The sequence below is a fragment of the Typopeltis vanoorti genome, chromosome 19 (genome assembly GCF_054136105.1).
Source record: "Typopeltis vanoorti isolate ZY-2024b chromosome 19, IOZ_Tvanoo_1.0, whole genome shotgun sequence".
Lineage (NCBI taxonomy): Eukaryota > Metazoa > Arthropoda > Arachnida > Uropygi > Thelyphonidae > Typopeltis > Typopeltis vanoorti.
Genome location: NC_143567.1, coordinates 53,115,342 through 53,135,181, shown reverse-complemented (window position 1 = coordinate 53,135,181; position 19,840 = coordinate 53,115,342). Strand labels below are relative to the sequence as shown.

Below are 19,840 nucleotides of genomic sequence, written 5' to 3'. Positions count from 1 at the left end.
TTTCATGGACATTTTGCTAAAATTATGAGGACAACAACAACAACAGATTATGGGAGTGATGTAGAGAACACTGACATGTAGAAGTATGGATGTTCTGATTCCATTGCAAGGCTCTGATCAGGATGCATTTGGATTTCTGTGCACAGATCTTGTCTCCTGGTTTTCAAAAGGATGATGAGATGTTGGAAAGGGTTCAGAGATAATTCACTAATTTGGTTTCTGGCATGTGGAATATGAGGAACAGATTGAGAGAATGCAGATTACAGAGACTAATGGATAGAAGGAAGAGGGGAGAAATGATCGAGATGTATACGTTGGTAATGGGTAATTACCAGATATTCTATGAAGTTTTTCATAGAATATCTGGAGATGGGGGGGGGGGATGAGAGACCATCCCTGGATGCTATGTAAAGTGTGTGAGCAAGGGGGGTGAGGAGTAGATTTTTTGCATGGAGAGTGGTGGGTGATTGGAATGCATTGCCTGAGAGTGTGGTGACTGCAGGGACAGTGAATGTATTTAAATTGAGGTATGATCATCATGAGAGTGGGACTTCCCATGATGAGTTCCTCGACTCCATGGAAGTTGATAATAATAATATCAGTTTTGAGAAAAGATTGAGATACTATAGATTACAGAATATGGTTAACAGAAGAAAAAAAGAGAGTTATAACAGAGAGTTATATCTTTCATGTGGAAATATGAGGGGGAGGAGGGAAAGGAGAGAACACGTGGGGAGCCAAATCACTGGAAGCTAATAATGGAAATGGTATAAATAACTGATTTTTTACACAAGTAGGAACAAGTGTAGTGTAATTGACATCCAGTAAATTTCAAGATGCAGCAGAGGAGTGGCAAGCCGGCTGCATTATTCTGCCATTCAACCCTATGAATCAGGAGTCTCCACTGTGTCAAGAGAATATTACTACGTCCGAGGAAACCGACGCGGCTGATCCTAGATCACAGGAAGCAGCCGAGAAGTTTAGTATGTGGTCAGCCAATAGAGTTTCTCATCTCTTAAACTTAAATACAAGGACACTGTTAAAACTTGGGAAAATAAATTTGCTGGAAAAAGAACTTGCTAGGATTACATGGGACATTGTAGGCTTGGCTGAAACCCATTGGAGGAGAAGGAGTTATAAACCTAAATTCAGGAAAACTATTCTACTCGGGCAGAGAAGACAATATACATAGAGAAGGCGTCGCCATTTTAGTGAACAATAGGCTACAAAATACAGTCATGGCCATAGAACCACATGGCCCAAGAATGATCACTATCAGATTAAAACGCAAAGAAAAAAATGTTCACGTTACAATAATTCAAATCAATGCCCCCTGAAGATGAAGAAATCGATACCTTCTATGATAAATTGCAAGATCTAATAGACAAGACCAATAAGAAAGATATATTAATGTGATGGCTGATTTTAATGCCAAAATTGGGAAGTTTACCCCAGGCATGGTGGATGTGATGGGCAGGTTCAGAGTTGATAACAGAAATGAAAGAGGAAAAAGAATATTAGAATTTTGTAAAGCAAATAATCTATTTATCTGTAATACCCTTTTTTTCCATAGACTTTCCCACAAATATACATGGACCTCACCAGATGGTACAATAAAGAACTGTATTGACTACATTCTAATCAAACGCAATTGGAAATCATCAGTGCAGAATGTTAGAACTTTAAAATCTCCAGACTTCGACACTGACCATGAACTGCTTGCAGCAAAAATTAAACTACAATTCAAGTATCGTACATTACGAGCTCCTATCAACAAAGTGGACCTGTCAAAACTGAAAGAGAAATCTATGCAAGATAACTATCAGACACTAATAGGAAATGAGTTGAGAAAATTTTCCTATGACAATATAGAAAATACATGGAATCAAGGTAAAAAAATTGTTACAAGTACTGCAAGAAACATACTTGGTACAACATCAAGGCCAAATCATGAATGGATAACCCTGAAATTCAAAATACTTTAGAAGAAAAAATATTATTAAAAACAACTAAAAACTAGTTTTATCCCACTGGATATTATGGGAGACTTTTATTTTATGTAATCATTAAAAAACTAATTATCTTAAATATTAATTCTTTATTAATTTCTTTCATTTCCTAGCTCACGACAACATTGTATTTTAATAGGTGATCCACCGAATATTCGTTACTTGTATTCTATTCCTATCTGTTTGTAACACTGAAGATGTACTATTATTTTTAGTATGAAATAACTACCTTAGGGGTGCTTAAGGGTCAAAGCTGTATAACTGAGAGGAGACCTTCACATAGCCTTTAAAGGAATGCGGAGAACCGACCAGGGCTTCTGACCTAATGTCCAATCCTCACCTTCTCGTGGTGCACCCTGTTGGGTATCTACTTTGATACTGAACGAACGAGGATGGGCTGGCAATTTGGGATTTAGCCGACCAAATTGTATTCTTATTGGTTAAATCAAAATAAAAAATGATGGTACAACATGACAAAATTTCATGCCGGCTGGGGCGTCGCCTGGTTAAACAAGGCCCCCGTTGTTTTCGCCAGGGAACCAGGGCAAACAGCGAAAAGTCAGCTACTGGAACAAATATGAAAACAAACTCCAACTCAACATCACCAGAGTTAAAGATTGGTACTATCAACGTAAGAAGCCTGAATGGCAAAGAAATGGAGCTAGCTGAGGAATTAGATAAGTACCAGATCGACATAATAGGGGTGACTGAAACAAAAAAGACCAAAACTGGTGAGGTCTTTCTGAGCAATAAATACAAAATGTTATATTCAGGCAATGACAATCAAGGAAAAGAAGGAGTAGCCATAGTATTCAACACAAAATACGAGGCTAATCTTCTTGAATGGCAGTCAGTCTCAAGTAGAGTAATGTGGGCAAATATGAGAATGGGGAACTGGACAATGAGACTTATTTGTGCCTATGGTCCCACAGAAGGTTCTACTAAGGTAGAAGTAGAGGAATTTTTTGAGGCTTTAGAAAAAGCAACTGACACAATGAAAAAGGAAAAGTTGGTCCTTGTTGGGGATCTAAATAGTAGAGTAGGAAATGATTGTGAGACATACAAAAATATTTTGGGAAAATTTGGAGAAAAGAGCAAAGCTAATAATAATGGCAAATATCTGTTGGATTTCTGCTCAGGACATGGACTGGTTATTACTAACACCATGTTCCAACATAAAAATGTGCACAAATTCACATGGAGAGAAGAGGCTAGGAATAAGAAAAGTCTCATTGACTATGTTATTGTTGATAGTGATGTCTTCTCCCTGGTGCAGGACACCAGAGTGTACAGAGGATTTGAAATTGGAAGTGATCACTATTTAGTCTTGAGCAGGATAAAATTGAATTTCATATTGAAAAGAATAACATGTAAGAAAGTTTTAAAGCGAATAAAAGTTGAGCAGCTCTCAGATGTGAACTGTAGACTAAAATACAGAAATATTATTGAAAAGAAAATGAAAGAGTTTGAGAACAGGAATCAAACCTTGGAGATTCAGTGGCAAACTCTGAAGGAAACATTGATTGATTCTGCCAGAGAGGCATGTGGTGAGGTTGTGTGCAAGGATAAAAAAATTAGAACTCCCTGGTGGACACAGGAAGTTAAAGAGGCAGTGAAGGAAAAGAAGAAAGTATATCAAAAGTTCCTGGCAAATAAGTCAGCTTTTACTCTTACAGAATACAGAGACAAATGTAAGAAAGCTAAACAGTGTGTAAAACTGGCTAAACAAAAGTCATGGGAGGACTTTGGCAAGAACATAGAAAATAAATATCAAGAAGGTGGCAAAATATTCTGGAGGTTGTTGAAGAAGCTTAGGAATGGAGGAAAGTGTGCTGTAAAAGGAATTAGAGATGATAAAGGTGAAATGAAAACAGGAGAAAAAGATATCCTTGAAGTATGGAGTAATTACTTTGAAAAACTGCTAAATGAAACAAGCAGTGATGACAGCACAGTGGTAAAAAACACTGACCAGGCATGCAGTCAGGAATACATATCCATACTTGAAGTAGAAAAAGCCATCAAAGGCTTGAAATGTGGAAAGGCAGCTGGAGTAGATGATATTCGACCAGAAATGCTGAAGTATGGTGGTATAAGAGTCTTACAGTGGCTGCACTGCATAGTTCAGAAAGCCTGGACAGAGGGACGAATTCCCGATGATTGGAGTAAAGCTCTCATAGTACCCATATATAAAAAGGGAAATAAGACTGAATGTGAGAATTACAGAGGTATTTCCCTACTGAGTGTTCCTGGCAAGATCTATGCAAGTATACTTGAGAAACGGTTGAGAAGAATTGTGGAAGAAAAGCTTGGTGAAGAACAAGCTGGATTCAGGCCAAATAGAGGCTGTCAAGATCAGATCTTCACTTTACAACAAATAGTCGAGAAAGCATGGGAATATAACAAAGATCTGTATTTAAGTTTTGTCGATTTGGAAAAGGCATATGACAAGGTGCCAAGAGAGAAGCTATTCAATACGCTGCAGTTATATGGTGTCAATGGGGCATTATATCAAGCAATACTTAGTCTTTATTTGAGTTGTGAGTCAGCAGTTAGAATTGAAGGAAGTTCAGGAAGATGGTTTAATGTTAAATCTGGTGTGAGACAAGGATGTACATTATCCCCTCTGTTATTCATTATCTATATGGATCACATTATGAAGGAAAGTGGTATTAAACCTGATATCAAAATTGGAGATGTTAATGTCAGCTCTTTGCTTTATGCGGATGATGTTATACTTCTAAATAAATCCACTACAAGTCTGCAAGATTCTCTGACTAAATTGAATAGCTGTTGTAATAGATATGGTATGAAGGTCAGCAATAAAAAGACAAAGACAATGAAAATAGGCAGAATCATTGAAAATGTCAACTGTGTTGTGAATGGAGAACCTGTGGAACAAGTAAAACATTTCAGCTACTTAGGCACAATTTTTACTGAAGATGGTAAACTAAATATAGAAATAGACAACAAAATCAGCAAAGCTGGTATCGTGGGAAGTCAATTGAATAAATTCATATTGAATAAGAGAGAAATTAGTCGGAACACTAAATTAGCTGTATACAAGACTGTGTTCAAACCAATTTTAACTTATGGATCTGAGAGCTGGGTCAGAAGTAAAACACTTGACCAAAGACTAGAGACCGCAGATATGAGAGTCCTGAGAAAGATTAGAGGCGTGAACAGATGGCATCAATGGCAATATCATATTAAAAATGAGGATATTAGGAAAGAACTTGACATTGTCAGCATCCAGGAATGCATTAGCAGAGCTAATCTCAGATGGTATGGTCACTTAAATAGAATGGGAGAGGAAAGATTAGCAAAACAAGTGTTCTCTGCCAGGTTGGCAGGAAAACGACCCAGAGGAAGACCAAGATATAGGTGGATTGATACGGTACAAAGTGCTTTAGATGATAGAAATATAAGATCTGTTAATGTTGGAGTCTTGACAAGTAACAGACTGATTTGGAGGAAAATTGTAGATAGGAAGTTACTAATGATGTAATTTTTTCATGTAGTACTATCATATCCTGTACACCCCTTGAGGGTACATGGCAGGAATTTGATGATGATGATGATGATGATGATGATGAATAACTACCTTATTTATTAATTAAAGTTATTATGTGTTGTTTTTAATAATTATACCATGCCACAGGTCCCTCTAAAAATAAGAAGAAAAAAGAACAGCAAAGCATATATTAAATATAAAAAATACAGAAGAAAATAAACAACATTATAAGAATCTTAAAAACAAAATTGATAAAATGTGCACATCTGCCAAAAATAACTGGTTGGAGGAAAAAGCAAAACTGTGCGAAGAAGCTAATAAAAGAAATGATAATAAAACGGTATACAAAATTATCAAAGAATTAACTAAGATCTATAAAGATAAACCATTAACAATGAAAGATAAAAACAATCTAGAAACTAAGTCAATACAAAATATTAAAATAATTTGGAAGGACTACAATCAAACATTATTTCAAAAAGAACAGGAGGAGGAAAGTATAACAGAAAAGATGATATATGAAAAGGCACCACCCATAACTCCAGCAGAAATTATAAATGCAATAAACCAAATTAAACTTTCAAAAGCTACGCGTAAAGATGAAATATCTATAGAACTATGGAAATATGGTGGTAAGGAAGCTATTAATTTCTTAATGAATTTATTTAATCAAATTCTTTATACTGGAGTAATCCCAACTGACTGGAAAACAGGAATTATTATACCAATTCACAAAAAAGGAGACAAAAGAATATGTGAAAATTATAGACCCATAACACTCTTAAGTCATAAACTATTCATTTGAATTATACAAACAAGAATGCAGGTGCTTACAGAAAAAATCATAGAGGAAAAACCAAGCAGGATTCAGGCCACATAGATCCACCATAGACCATATCTTCAGCATTAATAATATAGAAGAAAAATATTGGGAATAAAACCTGCCCATATACTGTTGTTTTATAGATTTTAAGCAAGCCTTTGATTCAGTTAATAGAAACAAATTGATCACTATCCTAAAAAACATAAAAATGGATTCAGATATTTTAACATTTATTACAAATTATTATGGAGACACCAAAGTTTTTGTTAAAATGAACAACATTAAAACCGAGGATTTCAGAGTCGAGAAAGGTGTAATGCAGGGATGCCCTCTCTCACCTCAACTCTTTATCATCGTCCTAGAAGAAGTCTGTAAAACCATAGCTGATGAACCAGGTGTAAAAAAATCAATGGTACCAACATTAATCACATAAAATACGCAGATGATATCATTATTTTAGCAGATTCTAAGCCACAGCTAGAAAAAACTATTAATATTTTAAATGACTCTTGTAAAACTTATGGTATGAAAATAAATCATCATAAAACAAAAATAATGAAGATAGGTAGAGAAGAAGAAAATATTTCTATAAATCTCGAAAATCATCTGCTGGAACAAGTTAATAAATATGTTTATCTTGGCAATCTTATATCTGGTAACCTTAACAATATGGAAACAGTAAAACACATGCTAAACCTAGGTTGGACCAACATGAATAAACTAAACAAAATATGGAAAAATAAAAAAATCCCAACCTGTCTAAAATTAAAATTATATAAAACAATTATTATCCCAACGGCTACTTATGCTTCAGAAGCTTGGAGATTAACTCAACAACAAATCAAGAAACTTCAAGTATTTGAAATGAAATGCCTCAGAAAAATTAATAACACCCACTGGATGGAACACAAGACTAATGATCAAGTCAGAACAGATTTAAACTTCCCAGATAATATAATAGACAATCATTAAGCATCAACTGAGATGGTTTGGTCATATTCAGAGAATGGCCTCTCATAGACTCCCATATTTAGCTCTGAATGGATATATAGGAAGAAAAGAGGCAGACCTAGAGGCAGACCAAGAAGTACTTGGATAAAGTTGCTGAAAGAACATTCCCATCTACCCAGCTATAGAGTCATGAGTGAGATGGCTAAAGATCGTGATAAGTGGAGAACCTTTCTTCTTATGGACTCAACCCATTATCAAGTGGATGAGATGAGATGATGAAATTTCAAGAAAAGCAAGATAAGCATTGCAACTGTAGTAGATTTGTTGGTGTTTTAAACTACAAAAAAACATGATGAAATTGACATTGCTGTTTTCGATTGTCTCATTCCACCCAAAAATCAAAGTCACACTTAGAATTAGAAAATGAAGGCAGATTATTTTTTCCTTGATTTTCTGATCTCAAAAACATCAGGGAACAGTTTCACATTGGATGCTTACTTACTGCAAGTCCACCCATATCAGATTTTAACTCCATTCCTCATCTTTACTATCCTTCACAAAAAATAGGCATCATTCACACCCTAAAAAAACATGCTGTTCATCTTTAGAGAATAAAAAAAAAAAATCTTTAATAAATCAGCTAACGCCTTTTTATTCCCGTAAACAGGAGTAGGCGAGGCCATTTAGCCCTATCTAACTAATTCTCCAAAGACTGAAGACATTCAGTCTTTAGAGAATAAGAAAAAAAAAAAAAAATTCACATTTGATGTCCATAGACACCATATGGTTACTCCCGTACCTCACTCTCACTGGATTTTGGAAATGAAGTCTTCTGCTAGAAGAATTGGTAGGATTGCAGATGCTATTTCCACACAGAGTTAGTAGGACAATCACAAAAATCCATGCCCATGGTGGGATTCGAACCCACAGTCTCTTGGCTGGAGAGTAGATACACTAACCACTCAGCCAACCAGGCCAGATAAAGAATGAGGACAGATGGAAAAAGGAACTACAGTTTCTATTCAACCAGTTCATCCTGAATGGGTATTCAAGGAAGACTGTCTAAAAAATACCATTTTCTAATTCTACTTGTCCATGTCCATATCTTGACATTCAATTCATCAGTAATCTATCCATCAAAATAGCCTTCAACTTATTCTCACACATGCCACATTCTTAGTTCTCCAAAGGACATTAATCCCTTCTACAAATAACCAGGGCTCTATAGTGTTTCTTCTCCATGTTTAAATTTCAGTAGCTTTGCTATTATTCATGCTGAAGTTTCTGGAACAGAAACGTTGGCTCATAAATAATGTTAATTAATGATTAATTTTACTAGTAAAATTACTTATTTGCATTCCATATCTACATAATTTTCTGTTCCAGAAACTTTGACATGACTACAGTATTTCTTATTCCTGTGGTTCTCTACATAGGTCAGACTTGCAGAAGATTCAAAATAAGAAAGAAGGAACATCTCATTGATATGGTTTATAACACAGAAGAAAAATCAGGACTGGCTTGCCAATCTTCCAACATATTTTTATGATATTGATTGGGACAAAGCCTCTATGCCATATCTAAAAGATAACTTTATTTCTCGTTGGACTAAAGAATTCAAGGCTGCCATTTATTCACATGGCTCACTCAGTAAAAGCCACAAAAACTCATCTGAATTGATATCTGGAAGTCAATGATTAGATTGCTCCATGTACATGAATTCAAGTTTTCAGCTAATCATCTCCAATATTATGCCAGAAAAGAGATGTGTGTCACACTCTGTCTCCTCATGTGTCAACTGTTTATATTACAATGGTTTCTTTCAGCTTTTTATGTTAATATGCAATTTTCACTCATCATCTTTTTAATTTTATTTACCATGACGAAGTCACAAGCTCCTTGTAGTAAAACTAGTCAATGTTTTTTTTTTTTTTATTTTTAATGACAAAATAAACCTAATTTCCTGACAAAAAATGTCAGGTAATAACAATAGCGATGATAATTTTTCAAGAGTTATTTCTTTGAACTTTGTGTGGAAATTTTGTCAATGCAACTTAAAAATTTAATTTTTAAACAGTAAGTAAAATAATATTAAAATATTTCAATTTTTATATTAAATGGTCACAAGTAAAATAGCTGTTACTTACATACAGGAACAGGTGGGCATGACTGATCATCACAGTTAATTCTACTGCTTAGAACACAGGTCTGTCCTTCAGGGCAATACAGTTTCTAGAACATGAAGAGATAAGAAAAAATAAGGTACTTTTTTAGATTTAACATAATTCTAAGAAAAAATTAATTATTTCTGAGTGAGGCAGAAAATACCTCGATATATTTTATTAAAATAAGCATAACAATAATGCAGAACAAATAATTTCATCATTTTTTGATGTAGTCCTCTGGTTTTGAATGCACTTCATCCAGCAGTATATAAACACTTTTCTCCCTTTCTTACAGAAATAATTGATTTCATCTATGCAGCAAGTTATGTATTCTACACCCACCCCCCTTTATTTCATTATGATAATAATAATACTACCATGAAAGGCTGGAAACCTACTAGAGCACTAAAGTGCCACAGGTAGGCTAATGGTTAGATAATCAGAGAACTCAACTCTAGAGAGGGTTCATTTTTTTTTTTTTTTCAAGACACTATTATGCTTTCCTCTTTGATATTTTGGATATGGTAGCGACTGTCAACAGAGGCTTGAAGGCCAGACTGAATTTTGCAATTGTTGCAAAGACTTTACCAGCCTGGTTGGCTGAATAGTTTATGTATCTTCTCTCCAACCAATGTGCGGTGAATTTAGTTTCCACTGTCTGCAGTATGTTTTGTGAATGGTTTTAACTGGCAAATGAATTTCATCACCTAATGTGAGACCACCATCCTGCTCACTGATAGTCTGAAGTGGCTTGAAAAAAAAATCTATATTTGATGTCTAGAACAGGACTCATAGATAATCTAACCCTCAACTCATTTACAGTACTAATACTAATATATTCTAGACTAGCAGTTTACACAGGTGGCATTCATAAAAAAAAAGCATACATGACACTGATGTATAATATGTATTATTATTATTATTATTTGTGACACCTCCAAGGAGTCCAAAAACTCATCGTGGGAGGACACCTACTATACAACTGTCTCCACCAACTACAACGAACCTCTACTACCACTCATCTCCATCAACGGCATCTACCGCCACCACCACAACTAGTATTTTTTGTCTGTAAATTACGTGTGTTCTGAAGGATCAATTTGTCAGTATGTGGGATGAAAAACCCGAGTTTCCAGAAGAAAAAACCCTGCTACCTCTGTATGAGATTGGCTAACTCACCTTTGAATGAAAAAGTCCAGATTCCTCACGTCACGACAAGAATTGAACTTAGGCCTATTCCAATTGAAGGTTTTGCAACCTTCTGTGTAGATTTGATATTTTAAGAAAAGCAAACACACTGTTGCTTCTGCTACTTATGATAAGGCATTTGTTAGACTACATGGCCTACTGTATGCAAATTTGGACACCTGGTTTCCAGTGTTATGTAAAAAACTCTGGAGAGGGTTCGGAGACAAGCGACTGAGGCTTAGGTATATTTTACCACCATTCCTGAGATACTGATTGGCCTATAATTTGCAACTTCTGTCTTGGAGCCTCCTTTATGCAGTGGAACTTTTTTGCTGTCTAGGCACCTTCCCAGAACTAAGTCTTAAACTAAACAGCTTGGTCAGAGGCGGTCTTAATATCCTCACACATTCTTGTAATACACAGGCTGATGATATACCACCTAATCCCATGGCTGTGTTCATATTAAGGTCTGCAATACCCTAATCACCTTCAATTCATCTCCCTCTATTCTTTCATCAGTCAATATTGCATCTGGCACAGCAGTACCATCTAGGTAGTGTACCCTTGTAAAATGATCACTCAGCAGCTCAACTATCTGGTTTGCTTCTGTTACCTCTCTATCAAAAACTTATAAAGTTCTTCATGGAAGAATCTGAACACAGATTTTTAGAACTGACCTCCTAAGAGCACCTCATCTTCATCACTATTCCTAGCTAGCACTCATATTAACAAAGTTTAAGATCTATTGTTTAAAATATAAACTATTTTAAATTACTTTACATCTAAGTAAAATCTTTCCAAATGATATGTAATAAAAACAAATATAAAACAAATAAAAACTTACTGAACAGCCATCTTCAGGATATCCAGGAGTTTTAGTTTCTGGTTCTAACAGAGCAAAACGAACATTTATTAGTTCACATCAGAGATTAGTTTAATCGGCATATTATTTCCAATGAAGCGCTATCTTCATTATTGTTGTTATCATCATCTCAATAAAAAAATAAAATATCTATTTAGTGTATTAGGAACTCATTAACAGTGAATCTTAACCAAATAATGGGATTCAATATACACAATACAATATTTTGGTGAGCATTCAGTCTATTATAAATCATGTTCACAAACAGGAAGACTGGTTCTTCCTGTTCGTGAACCAGGTTTACTTAAAAAAAAACTTCCAACTCTAAGACAAGTTAAATTAGTCATGCTTGAAAAATGTTTAATAAAATGTTTCCAGTCACAAACAATATTTGAATTGAGGTCCTTTTTCTCAGGAAAGTGATGTATAATGAGATCTTAGCAACAGAAATATATTCCTAATGCATAGTAGAGATAAATAATTAAACATTGACAAGGAAATAAGACAAGAGATAAGGGAATGATTATTCACCATGCAAGGCCTTGTTGTTATATTGGTGAGATTATGCTAGAATAAACTGATCAGGCTAGGGATCTTGGAGTTTTAGTAGACAGACCATATAGCAAAGATCACAAATACAACTCAGAGAATAATTGCAATGCTGAAATGAACTTGGACATGTAAAGTCATTTTGCCTCTTTACAAGGCCTTTTAATAAGATCTCACTTAGACTATTGCATGCAGGTCTGATTTCCTTGTTTCCATTACGATTCTGATACAGTGGGAGGAGAGAGAGAGAGAGAGAGAGAGAGAGAGTGCAAAGGAGAGTGTTAAAAATGATATTGGGACTGCGCAGTACTGATTATGAAGACAGATTGAGAATTTGTAGATTACAAACACTAGTGTTTGCTAGTGTCTGCAGTCTACAGACACTAACAAACAGAAGAAAGTTTGAGACTTACAAACTTCTGAAAGGATCATACAGGGTTTTAGTGGATGGAATTTTTCATTTCTACAGTTCATGTTTTTGAATGGAAGAAACACCACTTCTCCAAACAGATATTGGACAAGCAGTCTGGATATTCAGGAACAGTATATCCGAATGAAATTGTCAATAAAGTAATTTACTAGGTACAAAACAACAGGTATTTGACTACTAAAATAATAGCAGAGCAACACTATCTATGAATTGAAAATATTGCCAGGACCTAAGTTTCTACAAGGATAGCTAAAACATCTCAATGAAGAGCCCAAGTTGGTTTCTGGCAAAAATGAAGCTTACAGTCTGGAACAACTGCCACATTTACCAGCTAGTTCTATCTACTTATATTTATTCCATGAATAAAAATAAAATAAAATAAAATACTACCTCAACAGATCACACTTTAAGCCCATAAAAGATAAGCAGGAAAATATGATAAACCTATTTATTTACTGCAAGGCAGTGCCACTAATGGTTTTGAAAGCATATGGTGTGAGGTAGAGGTGGGCAAGAGAGGATATTTAGGGGTGATGCTACAAGCCAAAAATGTCTTAGGCAACATGTACAAGAATAATAGAGGGAACAAAAGGTTCAAGAGTTTTGGATTTGGTCATAGCATCAGAAGAGCTGATAATAACTGAGATGACATCTCTCCCTTAGTTGGAGAGAGTGACCAAGTGGTTTTGACATGGAAGATGAATAGGTATGCAGGAGTATTAAAGAAAAGGGAACATATGTGGAATTATAAGGCGGGTGATTATAATAGTCTTAGATATCAAGTTGGGGAAGTTCCATGGAAGGCAGAATTGGAAATGGTGAAGAAATATTTGTTAACAGCAATAGTAAGCTGTATTTCACACGTGAAAAAGCGGACACAATTTGGTGTAAAGTGGATGACAAACATCAAACAGGAATTGCAGGTGAAGAAGAGATTATGGAAGAGATATAAGGAGAGAGGTGGAGAGCAGATGCATAAAGAATATAAGACTCAGGCCAGGAGAGTGACTAATATGGTGAGGAAGACAAAACCAGAATATGAGAAGATATTGGCACTAAGATCCAAAGAAAATCCTAGGGAATTTTTTTAGCTATGTGGCCAGTAGGAGGAGAAATGATTATGGAAGAATAACATTGTGGGATAAAAATAGGAATATAGTGACTGATGCAGAGGACATAGTGCAGTTGTTCAATGAGCACTTTATTGGAGTATATCATCCTTGAGAAGAAGGTTTTAATACTAGAAGAGTAGGGCAGGTTCGAAGTTTAGAGGTGCAAGAGGAGAGTGTGTTCCAAATACTGAGTACTCTGGATGTCAGTAAAGCAGTGGGACTGGATGATATTTTGCACGGATTTTGAGAGAATGTGCTAAAGAACTGACAGCTTCTTTGACCTGACTTTTCAATGAAAGTCTGGCTACAGGAAAGGTACCCAAGGAATGGGGAGAAGGTAAGATAGTGTCAGTGCATAAGGGCGGTAGCAGATTGGAAGTGTCTAATTATAGGCCAATTTGTGTGTCATCAGTAGTTGTTAAGATCTTGGAGAAAGTAGTGAGGGACCTTATAGAGCATTGGGTAGATGAGGGCAATGTTATCTGTGGGACCTATATTGTTTATTTGACCTTTATATCAATGACATTGACAGTGAATTGCAGGGAATATTCAGTTGTTTGCAGATGATGCGAAGCTGTAAAGGGCTATTAGTAATAGTGCAGATGTGGCAGCCCAGCAAGAGGATTTGAATAAACTAGACATATGGGCAAATGAATGGGGTTGTCAGTTTAATGCAGCAAAATGTAAAGTCTTGAAGTTTGGGATACATCGATGGGAGATGCATACTCAATTGGAGGAGCTGTACTGGAGGAAGTAGGGGAGACAAGAGACCTGGGGGTGATGATTGATAGAAAACTGAAATTCGGGGAGCATATTGTAAAAGGTGGTGAATATAACCCAGAGGATTGTTGCAATACTGAGAAGGATGATGACCTGCAAAGATAGAAGAGTTATCATTCCATTGTGTAAGACCCTGATCAGACCCCACTTAGACTACTGTTCTTAAATTTTGTCCCCAGGATTCGAAGGGAATAAATTAAATGTGGAGAGGGTGCAGAGGTGGATAACAAAGATGGTTTCAGGACTGTACAATGTTAGTTATGAGGATCGGCTAAGGGAATGTGGACTCAGAGTTTGGTAGATAGAAGAAGGAGAGGTGATATGATTGAGACTTTTAAACTGTTGAGAGGCAGTTACAGGGTTGACATTGGGGCTTTCACTTGGTGGAGCAGTGGGAAGGAACAATGACAAAGGACCATTCCTAGAAAGTAGTACAAAAGGAAGCTATGAGCAAGAGGGTGAGGAGTGGTTTCTTTGCATGTAGGGTGGTGGAAGTGTGGAATGTATTGCCTGATAGAGTTTTGAGAACAAGAATGGTCAAGGAGTGATATGATAGACTTTGTTTCCTAGGAAGGACCTCCCATGATGAGTCTCTTGACTCCATGGAGGCCTGAATAATAATAATAATAATTAACTTTATATAAGGAGGTAATGAATATACTTAACAAGGGGAGAAGTGTATATACTGTGATATTTCTAGATTTTGCAAACGTACTTAAAAGATTATCAGAGTGCATGTGAATATTTAAATTACACCAATTGGAGATAGCTAACTGATTAATGATTCATATAGGGAATTGTTTAACGGACATGTACATTTTGAATGGAGAAATATACAAGTCATCATATGCTTCAGGAGTCTATTTTGGATCCATTACTGTTCAATTCAAGTTTTTGATATTGTCATGGTTTGAAGCGTGTGTAAGAGAGAGAGAGAGAGAGAGAGAGTTGATATTCAGATTTTTGTAGATATTGTGAAGTTAGAGAAGTTCAAAGAATAATGTAAATATCATGTTTTCCTTTCAGGATTTGAAGGGAGATGATATTTAAATAAACATACTGATATCTGCATCAAAATATTGAAAACATGGACAAATAAGTGTGGTGGTAGCAATTTACTGTTACAGTGCATGATACGTTCCACCAATAGAATAAAGTACACTAAACTTTGGAATGCAATCTACTTTACTGGTGGAATTTTTTTGTAGGAAATAGAGTAGATATACACATACTGGCCACTGAATTAGGAACCTTTATGCAGATGTATGTAAATATCACTTACACAGCATATATACAAAAAACTTGATCGTATGCATCACCATACATGTTCTAGGCAACTATTTCAGAATGCTGCTGTCAATAATCATCAATAATGTGATCACAGTGGGAAAAACAAAGGATCTTTTGAATATTGATAAAGGGCTTATTGTGGGTGCTTGTCTGACTGGAGTCACGATTTTGAAATCAGCAGAGCTGACTGGTTTCTCAAAAGGTGAGATATTCCTGGTGTTTAATCAGTGGAAAAATAACCAACTATGTTTGTTTAAGAGGCATAACTGTGGTCTTAAGATAATCTCAGAAATGAGATCACCATCGCCTGAGAGGGCTTGTATGGACAAACAGAACTTCATGTGTGCAGCAATTGACCGAAGCATTTAATGAAGGCTGTCCCAACCTATATCCCACCAACCTATGTGCAGGGAATTGAAGAGGATTGGTATTGGCAGTCACGTGCCTGTAGGGAAACCAATGATTTCTGCAAAGAGCGGAGAGTTCATCTACAGTGGTGTAAGGAACACCATGACTGAAAAAAAAAAAGTTGTGTGGTATGATGAGTCAAGGTATCGGACATGTTCTGTTGGTAGCGAACAGAACAGGTTCCTTGATTATTGCTGGAAGGTTGGGTGTCCTTGGAAGACACCTAACCTTCCAGCAATAGTGTGAGATCAATAGGACAATCCTGCAATGTTGGAATTTTTATTGAGCAGTTGACGGTTTTTCATGGAGGATGATAATGCTACTGTCCACTGCTTGTTCAGCAGTAGCTCAACAAGCATGACAGTGACTTTCCCTGGCCACTACAAAGCTCAGATCTGGGAGCAAAGCAAAATGTGCAAAATTTGATCCAGCTAAAGGACTGTCTGGTGAATGTCTGGTATGTAGTAAAGACACTAATGAAAGGTAAGGGATCTTCTATAGGGAAGAAGGAGAGTCATACCAGAAAGTCTTATAAGTGTGGTGAGCAAGGGAATGTACATGAAAGAGATCTGCCAGCCTGGTTGGCCAAGTGGTTAGCATATCTGCTTTCTATCCAATAGGGTGTGGGTTCAAATCGTGCTATTGGCATATCATGTTTGTGATTGTCTTTATGGAGATGAATTTCATCCCTTGGTGTGAGACCACCATGCCTATTGGAGACCTGAAGTGGCTTGAAAAAGTTCCATGTTTGTCTCTAGAGCAGTTTTGCTAGATTATGTAAAGAATTAATTAAAAATACAAAATATATCTAAAAAATTAATAAAAATAGGAAAAAAATCCCTAACCACACCCACAGTACAAAATATAGTATAGGTTTGCAAATAACCTTTCATGGGTGGGAGCAATATTTAAAATAAAAAGGGGGGGGGGGCTGGCTCAAATCCCACCACAGATGTAGGTGTTTGTGATTGTTCTTTAGGTTTCTGGAGTGAGATCACTATCTCACTTATTGAAGCCTGAAGTGGCTTCCAAAACGTTTCTTGCATGTTCTGCATGTTTGATCTCTAGAGTGGTGTTTCTGGATTATATGAAAAATATCAATAAAAATATAAATAAATAAATAAACTTGAAAATATAAAATTAAAAATTCTTAGCCCATCCATTCATTCATGGTACTAATGTACTACAGGTTTACAACCTTTCACAGGCTGGATTGATAGTTTAAAAAAAAATGAGTGGAATGTGCTGCAAAAGACAGCAAGTACATGAATGGTGAATGACTTTAAAGTGGTGCAGTAGATATTATTAAGTGTGCGTCATCTGCAATAAATCCAATTACAATAATAATAATTGATATGAATAACAACAATAGATAATAATAAACTGCATGTAAAATAAGCAATTTCCCAGAAAAGGAAGGTGACAAACACTATCCTGTGAAAGTGTCGCTAAGTTCTGCTCTTGGAATACTATTATTACTATTATTTAATGCGCACATGAATGACACTGTGTGTAACTGTTTGGAAATTTCACAGAAAACGCTATTACACTATTTTAGAAGTAAAGTAATAAAACTAAAGTTACAGTTATAAGGATCAAAATTAATGTTGAAAGTTTATTTTTCACTTGGTTAGAATATAATAAATTTAGTTTAATCCTTTATCCAAGTGTGAGCAAACAAAGTTTGCACCTGAAAGTATCTTCAGGACGTATATCTGAAAGTATCTTTCAGATACCAGCCAGATACCAGCCAGAAGCATTAGCAAGGTCATCTCTACCTATAGGAGTTGCCAAATGGTGTGCCACCTTTTTAATAAATTACTCTGGATTTAGACTAAATTTATTATAGTCTTACCACGTGAAAAATAAATTTTTAACAAGCCTTCTGGTCCTGTTTTAAAGTTTTGAGTATAGTGGGGATTTTATCTCCATTCCACTCAAAACCTTCAATTCTTGTCCAAATTGTGGTTCTCTAACAATTGTGTGAAAGCAGTCCAAGCCAAAAATTCAGCAAGTCCAATGGCTTGAGTCAAAAACTCCAGCCACCAGTATATTTGGAGGGTTATACTATAGATTTTAACAACTGAAAAGGAAAAAAAAAATCACCAACAAATCTAAAGGTGACTTTGTAAAGGTAAAATCCTCTAATCTTGTTTGTTGTTTGAATGGCAGTCGAGCCTTATGGTCCCTTGCCAAAGCTGTGGGATGCAACTTCTGCCCTTCCATATTTCCATCTCTCTTACATCCTGATGGTACAATGGTAAAATCTCCTAAGTATAAGGCAGGCCTCTTGCCATCAGTTTTTTCCTCCAACTCTTGTGTGCCATCTCTTCAAGCTGTCATACTCATCTGGCATTTATCCTACAACTTGGAGACAAGCTTTTATCCGGCCAGTTCCCAAAGAAGGAGATAAAAGAGTCAATGATCAAACTATTTCCCTACTGCTCTAGCTTCACTACTCTCAAAAATAACGAAAAAAAGTCATCAACAGCTTCACTACTCACAAATTACTTAGTGATCACCAATTTGGGTTCCATCATTCATGTTCCACAGCAGATCCACCCAACCTCATTCATCTTTGGGCATAAGCCTTAAAAACATTTCGAGAAATTTATGTGGTCATTCTTGATAATTCCAAAGCATTTGATCAAGTCTGGCAATATGACCTTATCATACTACCACCTTATTGTATTCCTCCTTCCATTGAATGGATTTGTGAACAAACTTTATAAAATGTTTCTACTAAAGGCAAGCTAGTCAGTCATACATAGAGGTGGTAAATTTTTTCTTTGGGCTTTTACTCCCTCTAAAAAAACATTTAGAAAACACAACATAGTTAACAGATATAACTGTTCACCTTTGAGCCTTAGTTGCTGTGGCATAACTATAAAGCAACAACCCTCATTTTTTCAGTTTGTTCGAATCCTCTTGAAGGGACACTGCTTAGCATCATTCTTTAATAAACTTTCTCCAATTTTTGATCATTTGAAGAGAACTAATTGCCCTCGAAACACGCACATGATCTTTATCTAACTGATAAATTTTAAACAGTTTGCACGTTTAGTGGTTTAATGAAAAAAAACAACAACAACAACAAAAAAAAAAGCCATTTTCGAAAATATTGAGAAGTAACTAAAGTTACTTCTCAATATTTTGAGAAGTAACTTTAGTTATTTCTCAAAATATTGAGAAATAACTAAAGAAATACAAGCAAATATGGTACTCAGGTAAATCAGAATAAGTTAACTGCATTTTAAGTTTGACACCTGTTAAAATATAAACAAATAAAAAATAAAATGAAAGAATTCACAATAAAAATAAAATATAACAATATTAATATAATATATTGTAATAAATGTTAGGATAGTAGTGTAGTTAATTTATTCTAATAAGTTTATTGTTTACTGTATTTGTTACTTCTACATGAGCTCTCTGCTTCTAACGATGACCACCAGGTATCAAAACATTAATTTTAATATAATAAACTTAGTTTAATCCTTTATCCAAGTGTGTGCAAACAAAGTTTGCACCTGAAAGTATCTTCAGGACTGGGGTAAAGTGGTACAACACCGGGCAACTCCTTGCAAAGGTGGAGCAAGCTACCAACACTCCTATCTCAGTATCTCCCATAATGCAAAACACATCTCCTTGCAGATATGTATAATGTTATGCATTAAGGGAAGGGCCACTACCCAGACTAGTTTCAACCTTTATTGAGGTCTCTTCAGTGAGAGCCAGGCCCAAGTGGAGATACCAAGGCAG

The 19,840-nt window shown here is 35.7% G+C and overlaps 1 protein-coding gene across 6 annotated transcripts in view; it reads right to left on the bottom strand.

Annotated features, from left to right (window-relative positions):
• LOC150096090 (kielin/chordin-like protein) overlaps positions 1-19,840 on the bottom strand; it is a 649,251-nt gene that overhangs the window by 102,321 nt on the left and 527,090 nt on the right. For all 6 annotated transcript variants that reach the window (XM_090408779.1, XM_090408780.1, XM_090408782.1 and 3 more), the window contains 2 exons: positions 11,492-11,535; positions 9,442-9,526 (listed from right to left, as the gene is read on the bottom strand). In XM_090408779.1, coding sequence (XP_090264905.1) covers positions 9,442-9,526; positions 11,492-11,535 — 129 coding nt within the window. The remainder of the gene's footprint in view (positions 1-9,441; positions 9,527-11,491; positions 11,536-19,840) is intronic.